The sequence below is a fragment of the Channa argus genome, chromosome 11, assembly GCF_033026475.1.
Source record: "Channa argus isolate prfri chromosome 11, Channa argus male v1.0, whole genome shotgun sequence".
Lineage (NCBI taxonomy): Eukaryota > Metazoa > Chordata > Actinopteri > Anabantiformes > Channidae > Channa > Channa argus.
Genome location: NC_090207.1, coordinates 3,903,750 through 3,920,474, shown reverse-complemented (window position 1 = coordinate 3,920,474; position 16,725 = coordinate 3,903,750). Strand labels below are relative to the sequence as shown.

At 43.0% G+C, this 16,725-nt stretch overlaps 1 protein-coding gene across 7 annotated transcripts in view; it reads right to left on the bottom strand.

Moving 5' to 3' along the window:
- The window catches only part of slc4a4a (solute carrier family 4 member 4a), a 39,839-nt gene that overhangs the window by 12,147 nt on the left and 10,967 nt on the right, over positions 1-16,725 (bottom strand). For 4 of the 7 annotated variants that reach the window (XM_067520876.1, XM_067520877.1, XM_067520880.1 and 1 more), the window contains 9 exons: positions 11,276-11,411; positions 9,844-10,004; positions 8,443-8,622; positions 7,063-7,158; positions 5,496-5,572; positions 1,934-2,091; positions 1,450-1,537; positions 1,038-1,192; positions 20-130 (listed from right to left, as the gene is read on the bottom strand). In XM_067520876.1, the coding sequence (XP_067376977.1) occupies positions 20-130; positions 1,038-1,192; positions 1,450-1,537; positions 1,934-2,091; positions 5,496-5,572; positions 7,063-7,158; positions 8,443-8,622; positions 9,844-10,004; positions 11,276-11,411 (1,162 nt within the window). The remainder of the gene's footprint in view (positions 1-19; positions 131-1,037; positions 1,193-1,449; positions 1,538-1,933; positions 2,092-5,495; positions 5,573-7,062; positions 7,159-8,442; positions 8,623-9,843; positions 10,005-11,275; positions 11,412-16,725) is intronic. The other 3 variants (XM_067520878.1, XM_067520881.1, XM_067520879.1) reach the window with 2 other exon arrangements.

Here is a 16,725-nt window from a genome sequence, read left to right as displayed (position 1 = left end):
TTGGGTTTTAATCTCATACCTCCCAGTCTTCTTCAGCTCGTCCCCAACAGCATGTCCCCCTCCTCCGTGACCTCCATCGTGAGGCGTGTCGCCATTCATTTGAGAGTCGCCTCCTGAATACATGTTTTTCCTGAAATACACAACACATTTTAGCTTTCACATAAAAATGCCCTGATGCTAATCATTGACTCCAACACCTCAAATACCGAAGCGCCGTCACATTATTGCTCTCTCTCCTTTGATTGATGAGTGCTGACATAAATAGCTGAGAGGTCCCTGCTTTACTGAGAAAAACCCCACTGCTGCTCTTTTATGATTCAACACATTTCAGGGTTTTAGCAACTACTGCTCTTTAATGACATAGCGTAGTTCCTGCACACACAGCATTCACTTCCTGCATGTTTAATGTGAGACACACTCGCACTCCCCATGCTTTTAAAATCCGTGAACGTTTGGTTTCCGAGACGATCAAAGCTGTGAGAGAAGCAGGTAACCCAGCAGGGGGTCACCCTAAGCCATTGTGAATCTATAAACACCTGAAATGTTTTTGAAAGTTATGTGTCATGGAAGATAATACTGCAGGAAAATGGCAGCAAATGAAGTTTTATTCATATTTTTCCCCAAAGACAAATGGAGAAAAAGTATGTATACACTTACACTACTTATACGTTACTCTAATAGTATAAACTGCCTTCCGTCTTCCATGATTTGCGCACCTTTAAATAATTTCCGATATAGTAAATCGTGGCAAGACAGGAAGGGTTTATTACTATAGGCCAGGGGTCACAAACCTTTTTCTCACAATAACTATCAAATGTGATTTAAAAAAAGAATAGCAAAAAAAAAAACTAAATAAAAATTAGATGCAGCTCATTGGTAAGTGGCTATGGTGAGCTATTTTTAGAACAGGCCCCCCAGGTTGGTGACCCCTGCATAGGGAGTAAAGTAAAATGCAAAGATGTGTAAAATGTGTAAGCTGACTAATTGTCATGAAATAGTAATAGTAAAAGGTTTTGTTTTTAATAATGTGGACTGACCTCTTGTCAGAAGAGGGGAGGGATTTCGGAGGCTCTATCCTGATGGCAGGATCCCACTCCCCTGGAGGAAGCACGATCACCTCATCCAGGAATTCATCAATACCGGCCAGCAGGTCCTGTCTGTCCTTGGCTTTATATGCAATGTCATGGAAGACCTGATCACAGACAGACAAACGCATTTCAAATCTAGGACTTTGCTTTGATGTTTTCTCCTCGACTTAGATTTTTGCTGCCTCGTACTTCACTTGTAAGTCACTTTAAAAGCGTCTGCTCAGCAGCATAAAACTGCAGCCTGAAGAGTTGAATCACAGCATTTCCAGCGGAAGCGTTATGGTAGCTCGTCTCCTCACAGCTCACAGTAGGACTTTAATACTGCGAGTGATAAATGTAAAAGTAAAATTAAAACTCTAACCTCATCAGACATCAGCGTGGCAATCGCTCTGCCAATCTCATGGTAAGACTTGGCTTTGCCTTTGGGTCCAAGCAAGATGAATAAAAATCTGCAAACAGAACAAAAACATTGCATTCGAGTTGAAGAATAGAAATCCACCACAAAACCAGATAACATGCAGTTTTTGGGTTGTTTTTTTTTTTACATTTGTTGTGTCCAGTTTAAGATTCAGAGTCAGATCCATAAAGTTATGAAAACCAATGCAAAAAAAATAAATAAAAATCATTAGGAGGTAGAACACAACCAAGTAAACACCGTTATTAATTAATTCAATCCATTCGACACCTGTGAGGCTAATGATATTAAATTCCATCAAGTGTGAGATTTAACACTTATCACAATTGCCCAGTTGAAGGTATGTGGAAAACAAGCTTGCTTTTAAAACAAGACCACAACTGTCTCCATGAGTATTGTTTATAATATGAAGGGCATAAATCTAAGCCACCTTGTGGGAACGGGAACCTCCGTTAGAGCTCCCAGCATCACAGCTTGCTGCAGACGAACAAACGCCACAAACGGCGCGTCCAGGAAGTCCACCTCCCCAACCAGCACGTTGGAGGCTTCTGCGTCTCTCGGCAACTTCTTCATGAACTTGTTCCTCAGCTACAGGTACAAAGACAAGAACAGACGGAGACATTAAATGTTAGATTCACACCATCAAGGTGCTCTGTGCAGTGCAAATACCAAACCAGGACTCGCCATGGTTTCAAGGTAGCTGTCAGCAAGATAATGAGATGTATGAGGATGGAGGTCGGACACCTGCAGAGCTCTAAAGGTTCAACATTTTACCTTCTGAGGACATTAAACTTTCTCAGCCAGAACCATTTTTCTTCGCTGACATTCATGTGTTTTACCAGCTTGTGACTTTCCCCAAGTACAAGCAGAAAGCAGGTGCTTTGTTACAGCTTTCTAATGCCACCGAGATCTAAATGAAAGGACCCTTTTGATTCTTTAGCCAAACCATTTTAGTTCCCCAAAAAGCTGCTTCTCTTCGGCTTCTCTGTGGGCTAAGGTACTTTTAGAGTAATGGTTACTGTGTGCGCCTCACGTTCTTGAGTACGTGGCTCTGTAGTTGCCCTTTGTTCACAAGAATGAGCATGTGGCCAAAGTAGGCAACAAATCTGCACTGAAGCCAAGTCACTGGGCCCAGTGAGGTTCCAGTTTGTTGGTTACATAATGTAATAACAGTTAAAAGAACTGTCCCGATAAGATTCATGGGAAGCATAAAAACAGCTTTGCCACTTCAACACAGCAAAGATCAGGCAGGACACAGTTACTAAAACACAGCGAGTGATGAGCTGGGATCTAGAGTTTTCCCATCAGTCTAACTACGCTTCTTGTACATTGTGGTAAAGCCTGCTGCTACAGAGACAAAAGGGTTCAGAGAACGGTGATGATGACTAGCCTCAGATGATGGTACATGTAAGTGTGTCCGGGGTTTTAATTGGATTAGATCACAAACACCCACATTTCCTCCAGTCAGCCTAAAGTGGTTCGTATACACCACACACACCTCCTGTAGAACCAGGCTGATGAATAAACTGTAGGCTGACCGTTTATTATTCTGCACCGTTTCCAATAAGATTAGTTTAACTTTGCCATAAACTAACTTTAAGGACAAGAGCCAAGCGGTAACTAGAACCAGATAAATCAAGATAAAGCTAAGTGATCTCTCCACCACTGTTCACAGTGCTCACCATACTCAGATCACGCTCTGGCACGACTACTGCCATCAACCTCTGAGAACAGAATCCCCATAAAGCCGTGACCTTCTGCAGGCGCGATCCAATCAGAGGCTGCTGAGCCTTCTTGGCAAAGAGTCTGTCTGTAAATGATTGAGTCTGGAGGTTAAATCTGTCCACACCCTGACCTGTGTCCGAACACTGCTAATCCACAGCACGCTGACCTACCTGAATCTGTTCCTGACCCACATGATGCTGGCACGAGCTGTAACTGAAGTTACTGTTTTGTTTCTCTGCACACCCGAAAACTTAAAACGGCAAGATACTGAGCGGCTTTGCACATTTTGATGTTCGTGTGTTTTAGGGCAAAAACTGAGTGGAATCTGGGAAGTTCTTCAAGCCACTAGGACCATAAACACATCAACCAAAGACCTGAACCAAACCACCAAAGACATCGGATGGATTCCTGTGGCAAAAGGGACGTGGAGGCAAACAGCAATCGATTCTTAAACTAGTCACAAGTCAGTGAGCCAGCAGCATCATAGGAGACTCCATCCACCCCACATTGCACACACACATTGCGTATTGTGCGTCCTGACGTTAAGAAGTCAGGCGTGAGAAATAATCCGTTCTATGGTCTAATCTATCAAACCAACAATATTTGGACAACATGATCTCATTTCCTACAGTGGGAATCAGCCTCTCTCTTCATCTTACACTTAAGCACCAAATTCTCAGGCATGTGGTCAGTGTGGAAAAATGATCCCAGTGTCTCGGGACACACACACACACACACACACACACACTTAATAGGTGGAGTTGGTGTTGAAAAGTTTCCGTTTAGGACACATGCTTCCTGTCCATTTGTCTCTTTTCTACTCCCAAAGTACGACTCACTAGGTCCTTCTGACCCGATTGTCTTCGTCCAGAGAGGTGGTCTGGAATTTAAGTATGTGAACTGGTGGCAACTATTCCACTATCGTAGAGTAAGTAAGTAAAGCTTACAGTGCTTAAAAAAGAAACACACACACACACACACACCCCAACAGCAGCTCTGTCCAAAAAACGTGATCTATGATCTCATTTGTTTCCCTGCTAATCCCATTTTCTAAAGTCATGAATCCACTCAAAGTGGAAAATGAAATGGGAACTATGGAATTTAATGGCGAGTTATCCCAAACCGAGTGATCCAGCACAGTGAAACACTACATGACGGGATTAAATACAAACAATATTTATCAATACAGGCCTGACCTAACACCTTCAAATGCATCTCAAATTATACCGACTACATTTACTTTCTGGCAGGAACGAGGAACAGTTACGGTGCGTCACCTGCTACACTTGGCCCTCGATGCATTTTCCTTCATTTACCGCTGTGGGTGATAACAGCGAAAGTGCAGTAAACACATCGCAAATGACAACACGTTATTGGTTAGTACTGTGCACCAGAACCTCCCATCTCCTCTGGGTGTGACGGATAATCAGTGTATCATAATGAGGAGCACGGCGGTTTGCTTGGTTGTGCACTTTCCACTTCAAATGAATGATTAATCATGTTTTCCCTCTCTCGGTGGTTCATCATCATTATCACAAGCACTTCAGGCCTAAGCATCGTCCTCACTGCAGCCATTATAGTGGATGAAACAACACCAGGCAAACATGATAGCATCACACACCCAGCCTGCTGTTGTGCCACCTGTGGCCAAGCTGTACTTGCAAAGGCCTTCGCTTAAGACAAACGTCATTTCGAGCTGCTTGGTAAATAAATGTCTCACCCTTCTTGTCCTTTCCTGTATCTGGGGAGTCCAGTGCCCCACTTTCCTTTTGATTTTCAGTATTCAAAGCTTTCCAGATGTGCTAAACAGAAATTTCTCCTAACTATTGAAAAAAAAAAAAAAAAAAAAACGGTTTAAAAATAGCAGGTAAATGTCGTGAGGGAATCACACAAACATTCTCATCAACAACGCCTGGTTTAAAAAGCTGTTAACGAGCCAAAACTGTACTTGATTGGCCCACAAATGAGTTCAAACTTAGGAGGTTTTCAGTGGGAAGAAAGAAATCACTGACTTTATTACATATCCGACCACAAAAAACTGAACCCGACAATACTGTTGATTTGATGCCCGTTTTGTTGTCCATTTTAAATTGACAGTAAAACGGCTTAGAAAACAGAACAGAACATTACCAACAGAAGCCAGTTAACTTCATATTTGCCGACCAGACAATTTGCAATGCAGCAGCGTCCAGTACAAACAAAACAGTGTAGCAGATTAAAATAAATTAATTCATTTAAAAAATGAGACAACGATGGTTTTCGCTCACCTGATCTTTTTCTGGTTTGTCAGAAATGTCGTTCAGGCTGCTGGAGGTCAGGTTCCTGTGAGCGGTGGTGGGACTATCTGTTAAAATAAAACAGCGAGTAGTTAGACCCGCGTCACCTGCACCCGGATGTACTGGACTGTGACAACCGAGTGGAAGAGAAGATGGCAGAGACCGTTTGATTTCCATGCAGCACCAGAGAGAACAACAGAGAAAGCGGCGATATTCACGCAAATCAGAGAGATACAGAGAAATTTCAAGCACTGCTCATCATCAAGCCAGACAGACTGTAGAGCACAACCAGGTATCAAGGGCTGTTAGGCCAATTTAAACTATTACAATTTTGCAGTAAAATCTATAGTCACACAGATCTGAGGCTCATTCAAGGCTGTATTTTAAAAATGTTCTGCGTGCATCCATCTTCACGCTATAGCAATAATTTCACTGTGGTTATTAACCGAGCGTCTTAGTAACGATCTTGCAGCAACTGCTTCCCTCATCTGAAGCAGGTGAACGGCCGACTGAGTGCAAATCCTGATGCCACTGCCTTTCTGCCACCACAGCAGTGTGGGTAATAACATGCGTGTCAGTATGATGCAGCCGGTATTTTTAAATGACTTCTTGGCCAAAGGAAGCTGTAGTATTTGAAAATGACCAACCTCGAAACTCTAAATACTCTAAAATACTACAACCCCAATTCCAAAGAAGTTGGGATGTGTAAATGTAAAGAAAAGCAAAATGCAATGATTAGAAAATCTGAAACCATATTATATTCACAACAGAACAAACATCATGTCTGATGCTGAAACAGACATTTTTATGAAATTGTTTTGTTTGTTTTTTGATGCAGTTTGTCGCAGACTGGTGAACCTCTGCCCATCTTTACATTCCAGAAGCTCTGCCCCTCTGAAATGCCCCGTTCATAGCCAGTCGTGTGACTGAGCTGTTGCTAACTAACCGACTTCAAAGTCATTAAATGCTCCGTCATTTGTTTTTGATTTGTGGCAGTTACTGTTCCAGGCTTTTGTTGCCCCTCTTCCAACTTTGGAGATGTGATGCTGCCATCAAATTCAAAATGAGCCAATATTTTCCCTTAATTGGTAAAAATGGCTCAGTTGTAATATCTGATATGTTGTTCTCTTTTGAGTAAAATACGGGTTGACGACATTTGCGAATGATTGCATATCGTTTTTATTTACATTTTACACGTCCCACCTCCCAACGTTTTGGAAATTGTGGTTGTACATGACAGTGTGGTTATGTTAAAACTGCATGTCACCATAAAAAACCCCAGTTCTGATTCTTTTCACTCATACGTGAAACCAGATTTCTTTCCAGCTCTGGATCATTGAAACAGAGTCGCAGTTTTCAAATCCCCCTGAAGGTCACATTGATGGATTTAGACGTGATTCAGTGTAATGTTGCTGACACAGTTGTAACACAGAAGAAACGTCCTAAAAAGCACAAACAGGTTCATGCTTTTTGTGTCCTGAGGAGAGGGAAGCAACACAACCAGAACTGGTCGGTGGGGTCTGCAGTGTGAACGTGGACTGGGTCCAGGGGAACTTACTGAGCCAGTCCATGCTGGTACTCCCTTGGCTTTGCAAGTCCTCCATTGAGTTACGGCCCGACAGGCAAGTTACAGAGTTCTCAAGAGGACTACGAGCTTTAGTAAGCAGCAGTAGCAGCAGCAGCAGCAGCAGCGGCGACGGCAGGTTATCACATCCAACCCAAGGAGGAAGAAAAAAAGGGGGGAGGAAAGAAAGATGGCACAGAGAAATGACAGGAGAGTTGATAAATGAGCCAAAGCAGGAGATTTGCTAGAAGAACAAAATCAAAAGGCTGTTAAAAGACTTGGAAAAGGCCGAACATGGTTAATCTGCAGTTGTACAGGCTGTGCAGAGAAACAATAAGACAACAGGATGGAGGTCATTAAAGAAGAGGAGGATAAAGTGGAACAAGTTGTATTTTTATAAATGAGTAACTGTACTTTATCCTTCCAAAGTTCTAATCAGTCATCGATTATATGTGAACCTCTTTATCTCAGTACTGTGATCATGATAAGAGGCTCCAGTTTCTTTAAGGCAAATTTCTATTCAAGTCTTGCCAAAAATCAGTATTATGGCAAGAGGGAGCATTTCATTTGAGAAATCATAAATCAGTTCCTGAGTCTGATAGAGCAGGTAATAAATAGCTGCACTGTCCAAAGGTCCACGTCTGATTATAATCTCGATACAGTGAAACGTTCAGTTGCTCAGATTAAAACCACTCTGTTAAAAACATGCATGCTGGTAAAAACGAGCTACAATATTTCAAAATGACAGTTAACAAGGTGAGAATAATACAAAATGTACATATTTAGTTTCAGAGATTCTCACTGCTGTAAAGAATCGTCTCTCAAGCTCATATCTGCACTGGGTCCGTTTTATCAGTTACGCAGGCCTTGGACTTTTTCCTCAACCCCCTCATAAAATCATGCAACAACACAACCCTTCAGTACCTAAATACATAATAAATACATAATAAATACATAAGTGAGCTTTGGCTCTCGGTGCACCTCTGAATGCAGTTAGTGGCCTCTAGTGGAAAATAAACCTACAAATGTCAGTTGCAGTGAAAGACATGAGGTTGTTTCTTTTTACTACTCAAAATATTAAGAAAGTTATGAGTCTTTCGACATCTACTGAGAGGAAGCTGACACAGGTTTACAACTAGTTAGTTGTATGTTAGTAGGTTCATGCAGAGGAGGGCAGTAGTGTGTCATTACACTCTTGCTGCCCTCACAACTCACTGTACACCTCAACCAAAGGTGACGAAAAATACACCAAATGATGCAGGTGTGTAAAGCTAATTTAATCTAAAGTAGAACCATTGATGTTATTCTCCTCAAATTATTGAATAAAATAAATGAATAAATAAAACGACTGCACCAAACTGGCAGCTGTATTACCGTTTTCCTGGTTGGAAAACAGCCTACTTGCACTGGAGACCGTCTTTCCGATGTCGGCCAGAGAGCGGAGGTTAGACTTCTTGGTCTGGTGGCGATGCTTCCGCAGCAGCGTGTACATCACTTTGTCTTTTAAGTCTGCTTTCAGCTGCCCGAGCTCGATCTGGTTGTCAGCAATCAGTTCTGAAGGTGAAGAGAGAGGAGAGACAGGAGCATGAAAACTAAATTAATAAAAAGTTGTTTTTACTTCTAATGATTTACTAATTATTAAATGTTTGGCCCAGCATCGGAATTTCCGTGTATTTCTACATAAATTGATTGAATCAGCTCCTTTGACGCCGATGCAAAAGTTAGTTTACTTCTGAAAGCACCGTAGTTCTCAGAAGCATTTAGACTCTGACCAATCAAAATGGGAACTGATTATGAAAGACACCAAACTGCATAATGTCAAAGTCAGTTTACGTTATACCTTCAAATGTTTCCAATTGTTCGATGGTGGATTTTATCCAACATCCTTTATTCAATAACAGCTTCAAAATCGAGTTCTTACACCTGTGGGTAATAATTAGTGCCTCTCAGACTGTAATGCTCCTGTTTGACAGTTTGAGGGATCACGAAGTACCTCAATAGCCTATTTTTAAAAAGAAGGTCAGAAGCCGACACAAAGCAGCCTCGGGGAGTTTCTCTTCTTGTGGAGGGCGAGTGCTGTTAATGGCCCATCAGTCAAGTTGGCCGCCCTCAGAGTAAGAGGTCCAGCTCCGCTTGGCCTGTACAGTCCATGCAGCACAGTCAATTACTTCCCATTATTCACTGCAGATTCTAACTCTTCCTCCTGCTCCCTCATGCAGACAAAAACTTTGGGGTGGTGGCGTGAGATAGGATGGCCGGACACATAATCATCTCCGAACAAGGGCAAAGGCCTGCCTGTCCTCAGAGTAGGACGTTTTGCATGGTTGTTAAAACTACTATTTCTGCCCATTCGTTCCTCTTAAAAGACATGGAAGTGACAGGAGGGAAGAAAAACCTGCGTGATGCTCATCAATCCATAATCCTGCACGCAACACTGCAAACCAGCACTGCATGCACCATTTATTGTGTTGTTGCATCACAGGCAGGGAGACGCTTCATCGATGTCTTTGTGCACAAATTGCCTGAAGATACTCGCACAATATTCCCCGAATTATCAAACCATTGCGTAGAATGGCTTCATCTTTACGTTTGCTCGTGTTTGGCACCAGACAAATATACACACTCTTAGCAGTTAATGCACTGCTGATTATGTGGTTGCGGTGTTTCGTTTTAAAGGCTGGTAGGATTCGGCCTGTGTGTAAAGTTCAATAAGTTTTTCTTTGACTAAGGAGGAAAGAAGTTTGCAAGTCTAGAAACTGCAGGGGCCGAACTTACCAACAACCTGAGACAGAGTGGAAGCTTCCATGTCCAGCATGATGGTGCCTTTCTCTATGCAAGTCCGCAGCTCAAAGAGGCTGTGCAAGGACAGCGTTGCCACGTGGGGTTTACTCCACCGTTCACCGCCTTTCTCCACCTTCTCCTCGAACTTGATCCATCTGGATGCATAGGACAAAATTTCAGTTACGGAACAAGTTTAAACGTGCTGGTCATAAAAAAAAAAAAAAAAGCAATTACAATCAGGAAGGAGACAAAAAGACAAAATTGCACATATGTATGTGCGAGTACGTCTGTGCAGGTCAGCAGTTATGTACTTGCATCTTAATTTTAACACATCACCCCCACCCCTCTTCAAAATGAGAGGGCTGATGAACAAAAGTGGTACCGAGCAGCTTTTTTTTTTTTTTGCAGCAGGGCTTTTTTTTTCCCCCTCTTGGGTCAGTTTGGCCGACGACACTGCACTTGGCACACAGCCAACACTACCCAGCACTTGGGAGATATTTTACTCATCTCAAGTCCTTTGAGGGTGCTCCTCACCTCTTCAGTCAACACTGGCCAACAATACAGGACTCTCACGTCGCTTACAACAGGCGTAACACTGTAAATAAGTGTTAAAAACGTCAGTAGGAATTCTGCTCTTTTGAACATAAGAAAAGCTTCTAGTAGAACTTTCCCATCACACGGCTTCTAATCCTATTTGTCTTTGTAGTAAACTAATTTAATTATGTGTCCTAATTTAGTAGCTTTCTAGGTTTCTGCAAGACGACAAGGACAACAGTGTATTTGTTTTCTCGACAAATTACAGTTTTTAGAAGTCTGTGGCTCTGGAAGAGGTGAGGACAGTAAAAACCAAATCCAAATTTAATTCGATACATTATATGGAAACATTGTAGTTTGAAAGTAGACTGAAAAGCTGAATGTACAAGAACAGCTCTTAAGAAGAGCTCAACCAACAGGGAACTAAAATGTAACTTCTGTCTTCAGAACAGTCGGCCAGAGGTTAGGACAACAAGTCAACTCATTTAGAGCCTCAAACAACAGCCCAGGGATCCAGTTTCCCCCCTGAGAGCTTCACTCACCCAGTGCTAATGATGCATAAACAATCATCCCATCTTCATCCCATTTCATTCCTCTAGTGGGCCACACAGGAGGCAGCTGTGAAACTGCCTGTGCTCCCAAGTACAGAAGAGCACAGACAACTCCAACATGTTAGAAGAACTGATTTCAGTGCGAGTACCTGACGTTTGTGACTCTGCGGTGCCTATTTGACACCCAAATAATTGGACTTTATATATAGTCAGTTATTATATCATTCAAATGACAGAGTGAGGGTCAGTGGCTTCTAAACATCCTATCGAATGTGAAATTTGGTGCAAACACAGAAGCCGTGACAAGAAGCCCCCCCCAGCTCCGAGGCCCATTTCTTTACCTGGCCGTCTCCTTCCACTCCATCTCCTGTCCATCCACCGAAAGAAGCTCGTCCAGCTCTGTGAAGAGCTGCGGAGGTGCTGGGCCGTCGTCATCCTCCCCTAGGATGAAACGAATCCTCTCGGCTGCCGGAGAGACTGTGGAAAGAGGAAAAATACTGCGGTTCATAGGCTGGCAATGGTGCCCGTTGGGCAAGGGTTTGGACGTGAGCTTCCCCTCCTCAGCCGGAGGCTTCACAGTGACCTCAGGGGGAGGCGGAGGTGGTGGGATTTTCACCATGACCTCCTCTGCTTTCTCCTCTGTGTACTCTTCCTTTTCTTCCTTCTCCTCTTGGTTATTGTTGTTGGACATTTCTAAAACTTCAAACTATCCCCAGCTTCACTCTTTCAAAGCAGCTGACACAGGCTTTGCTCCTCGGGCGGCAGTGGGCAAAGCAGCACAAACTCACCACAGTCCCAAAGCAGCAGCTAAAGCCTCATTAAAGTCTCGGGTGGAAGTGACAGTCGCTCTCAGCTGCCTGCCACAGCACTTCGGGAACCCAGGTAGGAGGGGGCTGATGGGGTTTAGGGGTCCTCTCAGTGACCGTGTCCCCACAGCTAGGCCCTTCTCATGCTCTGCCCCCACTCCCCACTTCACTGTCAAACAGGGCTTTGCCATTGGCCATCCAGCCTTGGCAAACAACCCTGGAGCCCCTCATTAACAATTAGGAAGCGGCTCACAAACTGGCCTATTCTTTAGAGGAGGCTTGGCTGTCCTTCCCCTTGTCTTCTCATTTGAATATTTAGCGAGCAACACAAAACATAACCAAGCAGGATTTCAATAGGACCGATAATGAAAAATTACTTTTTAGTGCTATTCAAACATGTTGCAAAGGGTCTACACCCCCACGGCTTGTTGTAACAAGTGTAACAGTATCTGCCCTCTGAATGACAGCACTTAAACAACAAACCCCAAGCTCACGCTCGTGTACGATGGTTTACGAAGACAACAGATTAAACACGTGACACGTCAAAATACTGCATCTGCATCGAAAGGGTCTATTAGGATCCGCGTGACGTGTGCTGTGCCGTGTCTGTCACACGGATGCTGCACAATATCAACACCAGCTACTGTGAAACGTGTCCCAGTAGATTGACTCATTTTTCTGTGTCTATTAAATGTTATTGGTTCAAACACATTGTAATGTTCTGTGGCTGCTCTCTCTCCCCCCCCCCCAGGGATTTAAAGGGTTATGGCTTTAGGTTTAGGATTAAGGTTTGACCAAGGTACAAGTTCGGATAAGACTGCGGTCATGTAGTAGTGGTCAAGCTTAGCATCACGCCAGCGAAATACTGAAGTTCTGTTAACATGTCTGTGGAGATAATAACAAAGCCGCCTGTTCTGACTGCACGAGAGCTTGCGAATGCGGTGGCAACACAAAGATGACAATGGATGCTGAACTTAAAAATGTGACATCCATGTTTCCCAAATGGCTGTTATTCAGTGTCTCCTTTAGACGGTTTAAAAAAAAAAAAAACATTTAATGCCATGGACACGACAACTTACCCTAGAAATGGTCAGCAGGCTCTGGCAGAATGAAAACCCACAATTTGTAATGAAGACAAGTAGAACTATAGTAGAAAGTAAAAAAACACCTAAAACATTGGTAAAATGACTTATTTACGCACAGTAGGTGTGAATGAAAAGTGAAATCCACACATTTACATACACACCACCTATCACACTACTGACTCATGAGGTGAAGGCTTAAAGTTTCGCCTCATTGTGCTTTTTTCCCTGCAGCACAGTAACAGCAGCAAGTATGAGCCAGACAAGCAGTTGTAAGATTACTAGGTGGAGGATAAACTGTCTGCTGGCACACACACACACACACACAAGCTGCAACTAGCTTAAGTCACTGCGACCTGCTTAATAACACCTCAGGTGGAATAATTTACATGTGCCTCCGTGTTCAGCTGACACGCATATACAGAGATTTACGCTGATTACAGTAAACAGTTGGAACTAGCTTTAAATATCGATATGGTCAAAATTACATGCAAACAATAGCAAACGGTGCACAGCAAGGGTTTCGAGCAAATAACCTACTGCTCGATTCTTTCTAATAACCAACAGGGAAAGACGTGCAGGTAGAGCACAGCAGTGAAGCTCAGTCTGATATACAGTCCAATACACTTTGGCTTCAGATCAAGAAACTTTTTTTGCTTTTTAATATTCACATTTTGCTAACTTCAGATTTCATGTCATGTTTTTATGCTTAAGGATAGAGCGGGAAGCCAAAGGAAGAAAATAGAAATGGACGTTTTTTTTTTTTGCTACTCTCACCTCATCAACTATGTCTGTAAAATATTTTTTAACTTTCAAATTGTGGAGATTTTCATAATTCTACTGAGGAAGCTGATAAAACCCATCAATGCTATCCAGCAAAACCCCAAGCTGATAACAAGCACAGGGTTGGTGTCGATGTAACGCCGTCGCACTCGGAGCAGTTGCTAAGAGAAAAGGTGGGAGGATGGGTGAGGAGGTTTGGGGGGGGGGGGGGGGGGGGGAGGCTCGGTGCAGAGTAAAAGCAAAAGAGGGGTGAGAGCAAGAACGAAAAGGAGGGATACAAATGAAAATCCCATCGTCCAAACGCAATTTCAAAGCTCTGTGTGCTCTAGCCAAGAGCCATGAGCACACAAAGAACACTTTGTCCCAGCAGCAGAGGCTCATGGGACAGGGGATGGAGGAAGAATGCCCACTGCCCAGCAGAAAGCTTAGTGTGACTGCCACTAAAGGCCTGTTTAGTCCCACTCTTGACATGCATCCTACACAAATATCTTCCATCTTCATCTGACCTTTTTGAAAAAAACTAAGCACAGGGGAAAAGGCTACATCGGTTCTAATCGTACGTTCAAACATCATGCTCAGTGTGAGCGTACGTGCAGCATCGTTCAAAGGGGCGAGAAGATCACAGAGCACAGGGCTTGTTTTCCACAAAGTCGGACGTTCAGTATGCAGGGCAGCTAGCACACAGGCAGCGGACAGGGCCGGGGCTGAATGCAGAGTGACACCCCGAGGGGGATCCACTGAGAGCGCCGCATTTCCTCAAGCTCGGCTACTTTGTTGCGGTAGCCGAGTCGGGCAAATTCTGATGAGAAAATAACAAATGCCAGCTGGGGGGGAGGAATCTGAAAGGAAATGTGCCGTCTTGTACGAATAGGAAGAAGGTACAAGCACTTTGTAGACACCATCTTGGTTAGGGTCCCTGAGGTTCAGAAGTCCCTGGACGGGTCCATCTCTTGGCCACATGTGTGCTTTGTACAAATCTTATGCTGAGTCAGGGCCCACTGAAGACTCTCCAAAGGGAGTTTTGGCCCTAGATCTGATTCCTACTTGACAATGCGACGGCTGTCAGAAGACGGATCCCTTCCAGCCCATTGAAAAGGTTTTAAGGGAGTTGTTTTTTTTTTATCCTTCTGATTTGAAGGCTGTAAAGGCCCTTTGAGACAAATTTGTGATTAGTAAAACTAGATAGTAGAATTTAAATTGATTAGTCTTCAACATGCTAAATATAACAACAGTAGGAAAGTACTACTACTACTACTACCCACATCAGATTCAGAGATGCACAAGATCTAGCTACACTTACCTAACATTCGTCGAGATTTGCATCAGATCACAAGTCTTGGTGCTGCTTTTAATGAAATCTGGCCTGTTCCTTTTTGAGCATTTACCAAATGATTTAAAATTCTCTATAGAATAACTCATCATGCGGTTAATGAAGCACCCACTCCAAACAGGATTTATCTTGACTTAGGAAATAAAACCTTTGGTCCCAATTCTAAAGTTGCAAACCGGCCTCCTGAAATGAAGACCTGTGGGGAACCATGGCTCGCAATCAGGAAAACACTTATTTGATGTGTAAATGTATTCAGAGTGGGAGTAAAACAGCATGAGTGAGCCGAGCAAGCAAGCAGAGATTAACAGCTGGAGTGAGACTGTACTAAACCCAAGAGCCACTTTCTCTCATACAGGATTGAGTCGTGTGTGTGTGTGTGTGTGTGTGTGTGTGTGTGTGTGTGTCTTTTGACATTCTTGTCTCAAAGGCCATCTTAAATAATTGCAATGTGGTTCTCCAGCTCCCCATGAGCACTACCTGCACACAGCGTTTGCTCATTGGTACATCGTGAAACATGCGCCTTGTGAGCGACGGCACACAACGCTGTAAACGAGACGTCCCTGCGATGAACGCGTGGGCCGGAGGAGATGCGTGGTCGCTTACTAAAAGGTGCAACACAACCAGGAGGTAGACCCGTAACAATAATAACATTTCTTCTCTTCTTGTTGTAACTGGACCGAGTCAACTTCCATGTACTACTTCAGATCAAAGAACATTTCATCTTAGGGTCTAGACTGAGATATAAAACGGACTTATGTTTGTGGTACACAGCTAAATGCATCATCTCTGATTAACCTATACATCTAAGGTTGTGCATGTGATGCTCTACTGTGTGTCAGTAGAAGATCAGTGAAGATTAACTAATCATGTTGTCCAGAAAGACCCAAAGTCAAACAAACAGTATGACATTTCCAACATTTGTCCAATCAATATCCAGACCTTTTCTAATCATATCATTTATTTTTTTCCTCTGGACACCAGACAACAATCTCAGTCTGTCGACTGTAGGACGTACGACATCACAACGCTCAACCTACACTCACTGGCCACTTTATTATTAGGTACCAGTTCAACTTCTCGTTGACACGAATTTAATCTAATCAGCCAATCACATGGCAGCAACTCAGTGATTTTAGACATGTAAAGATGGTCAAAACAACCTGAAGTGAGCAGCAGTTCTCTGGGCAAAAATGTCTTGTTGATGCCAGAGGTCTACGTCTACGTCCAGCAAGGTAATGAAACAAGTTACACTAACTGTTGCTGATGAGTCCATTTGTAGCTTTCAAGGTACAAGAAACATGATGTTAAGTGTTGGCAAGACAAATTTGTTTCTTTGGTAACAGCTTCTGTCCTGTGTGTCCTGATGAAAAAAAAAAAAAAACATGTTGAAGCACCTTTAATATTCAACTTCATTCATCCTTAAGGGGAAATTTACTGGAAGGAGACAAAGTTCAGTTTTGCTTCCCCAGATTTGTGCGTCGATACAACCCTGTCTCAGTGGTTCTACAGACGATTCCTTGGACCTCATGTCTTGGTTTGTCCTCTGACATGCACTGTTGGCTGTGGGACCTTATGCAGACAGGTGTATACTTTTATTTATTTATTTTTTTTGTATACACGTCCAATCCGTATGTACATGTGCCATGTGCCATGAATACTTTTGTACTTTTTTTAATACACTTGAAAGATTTCAAACAAACTTCTTTCACTTTGTCATTATGAAGTATTGTTTGTAGAATTCTGAGGGAAATATTGAATTTGATCCATTTTGGAATAAGGCCGTAACATAA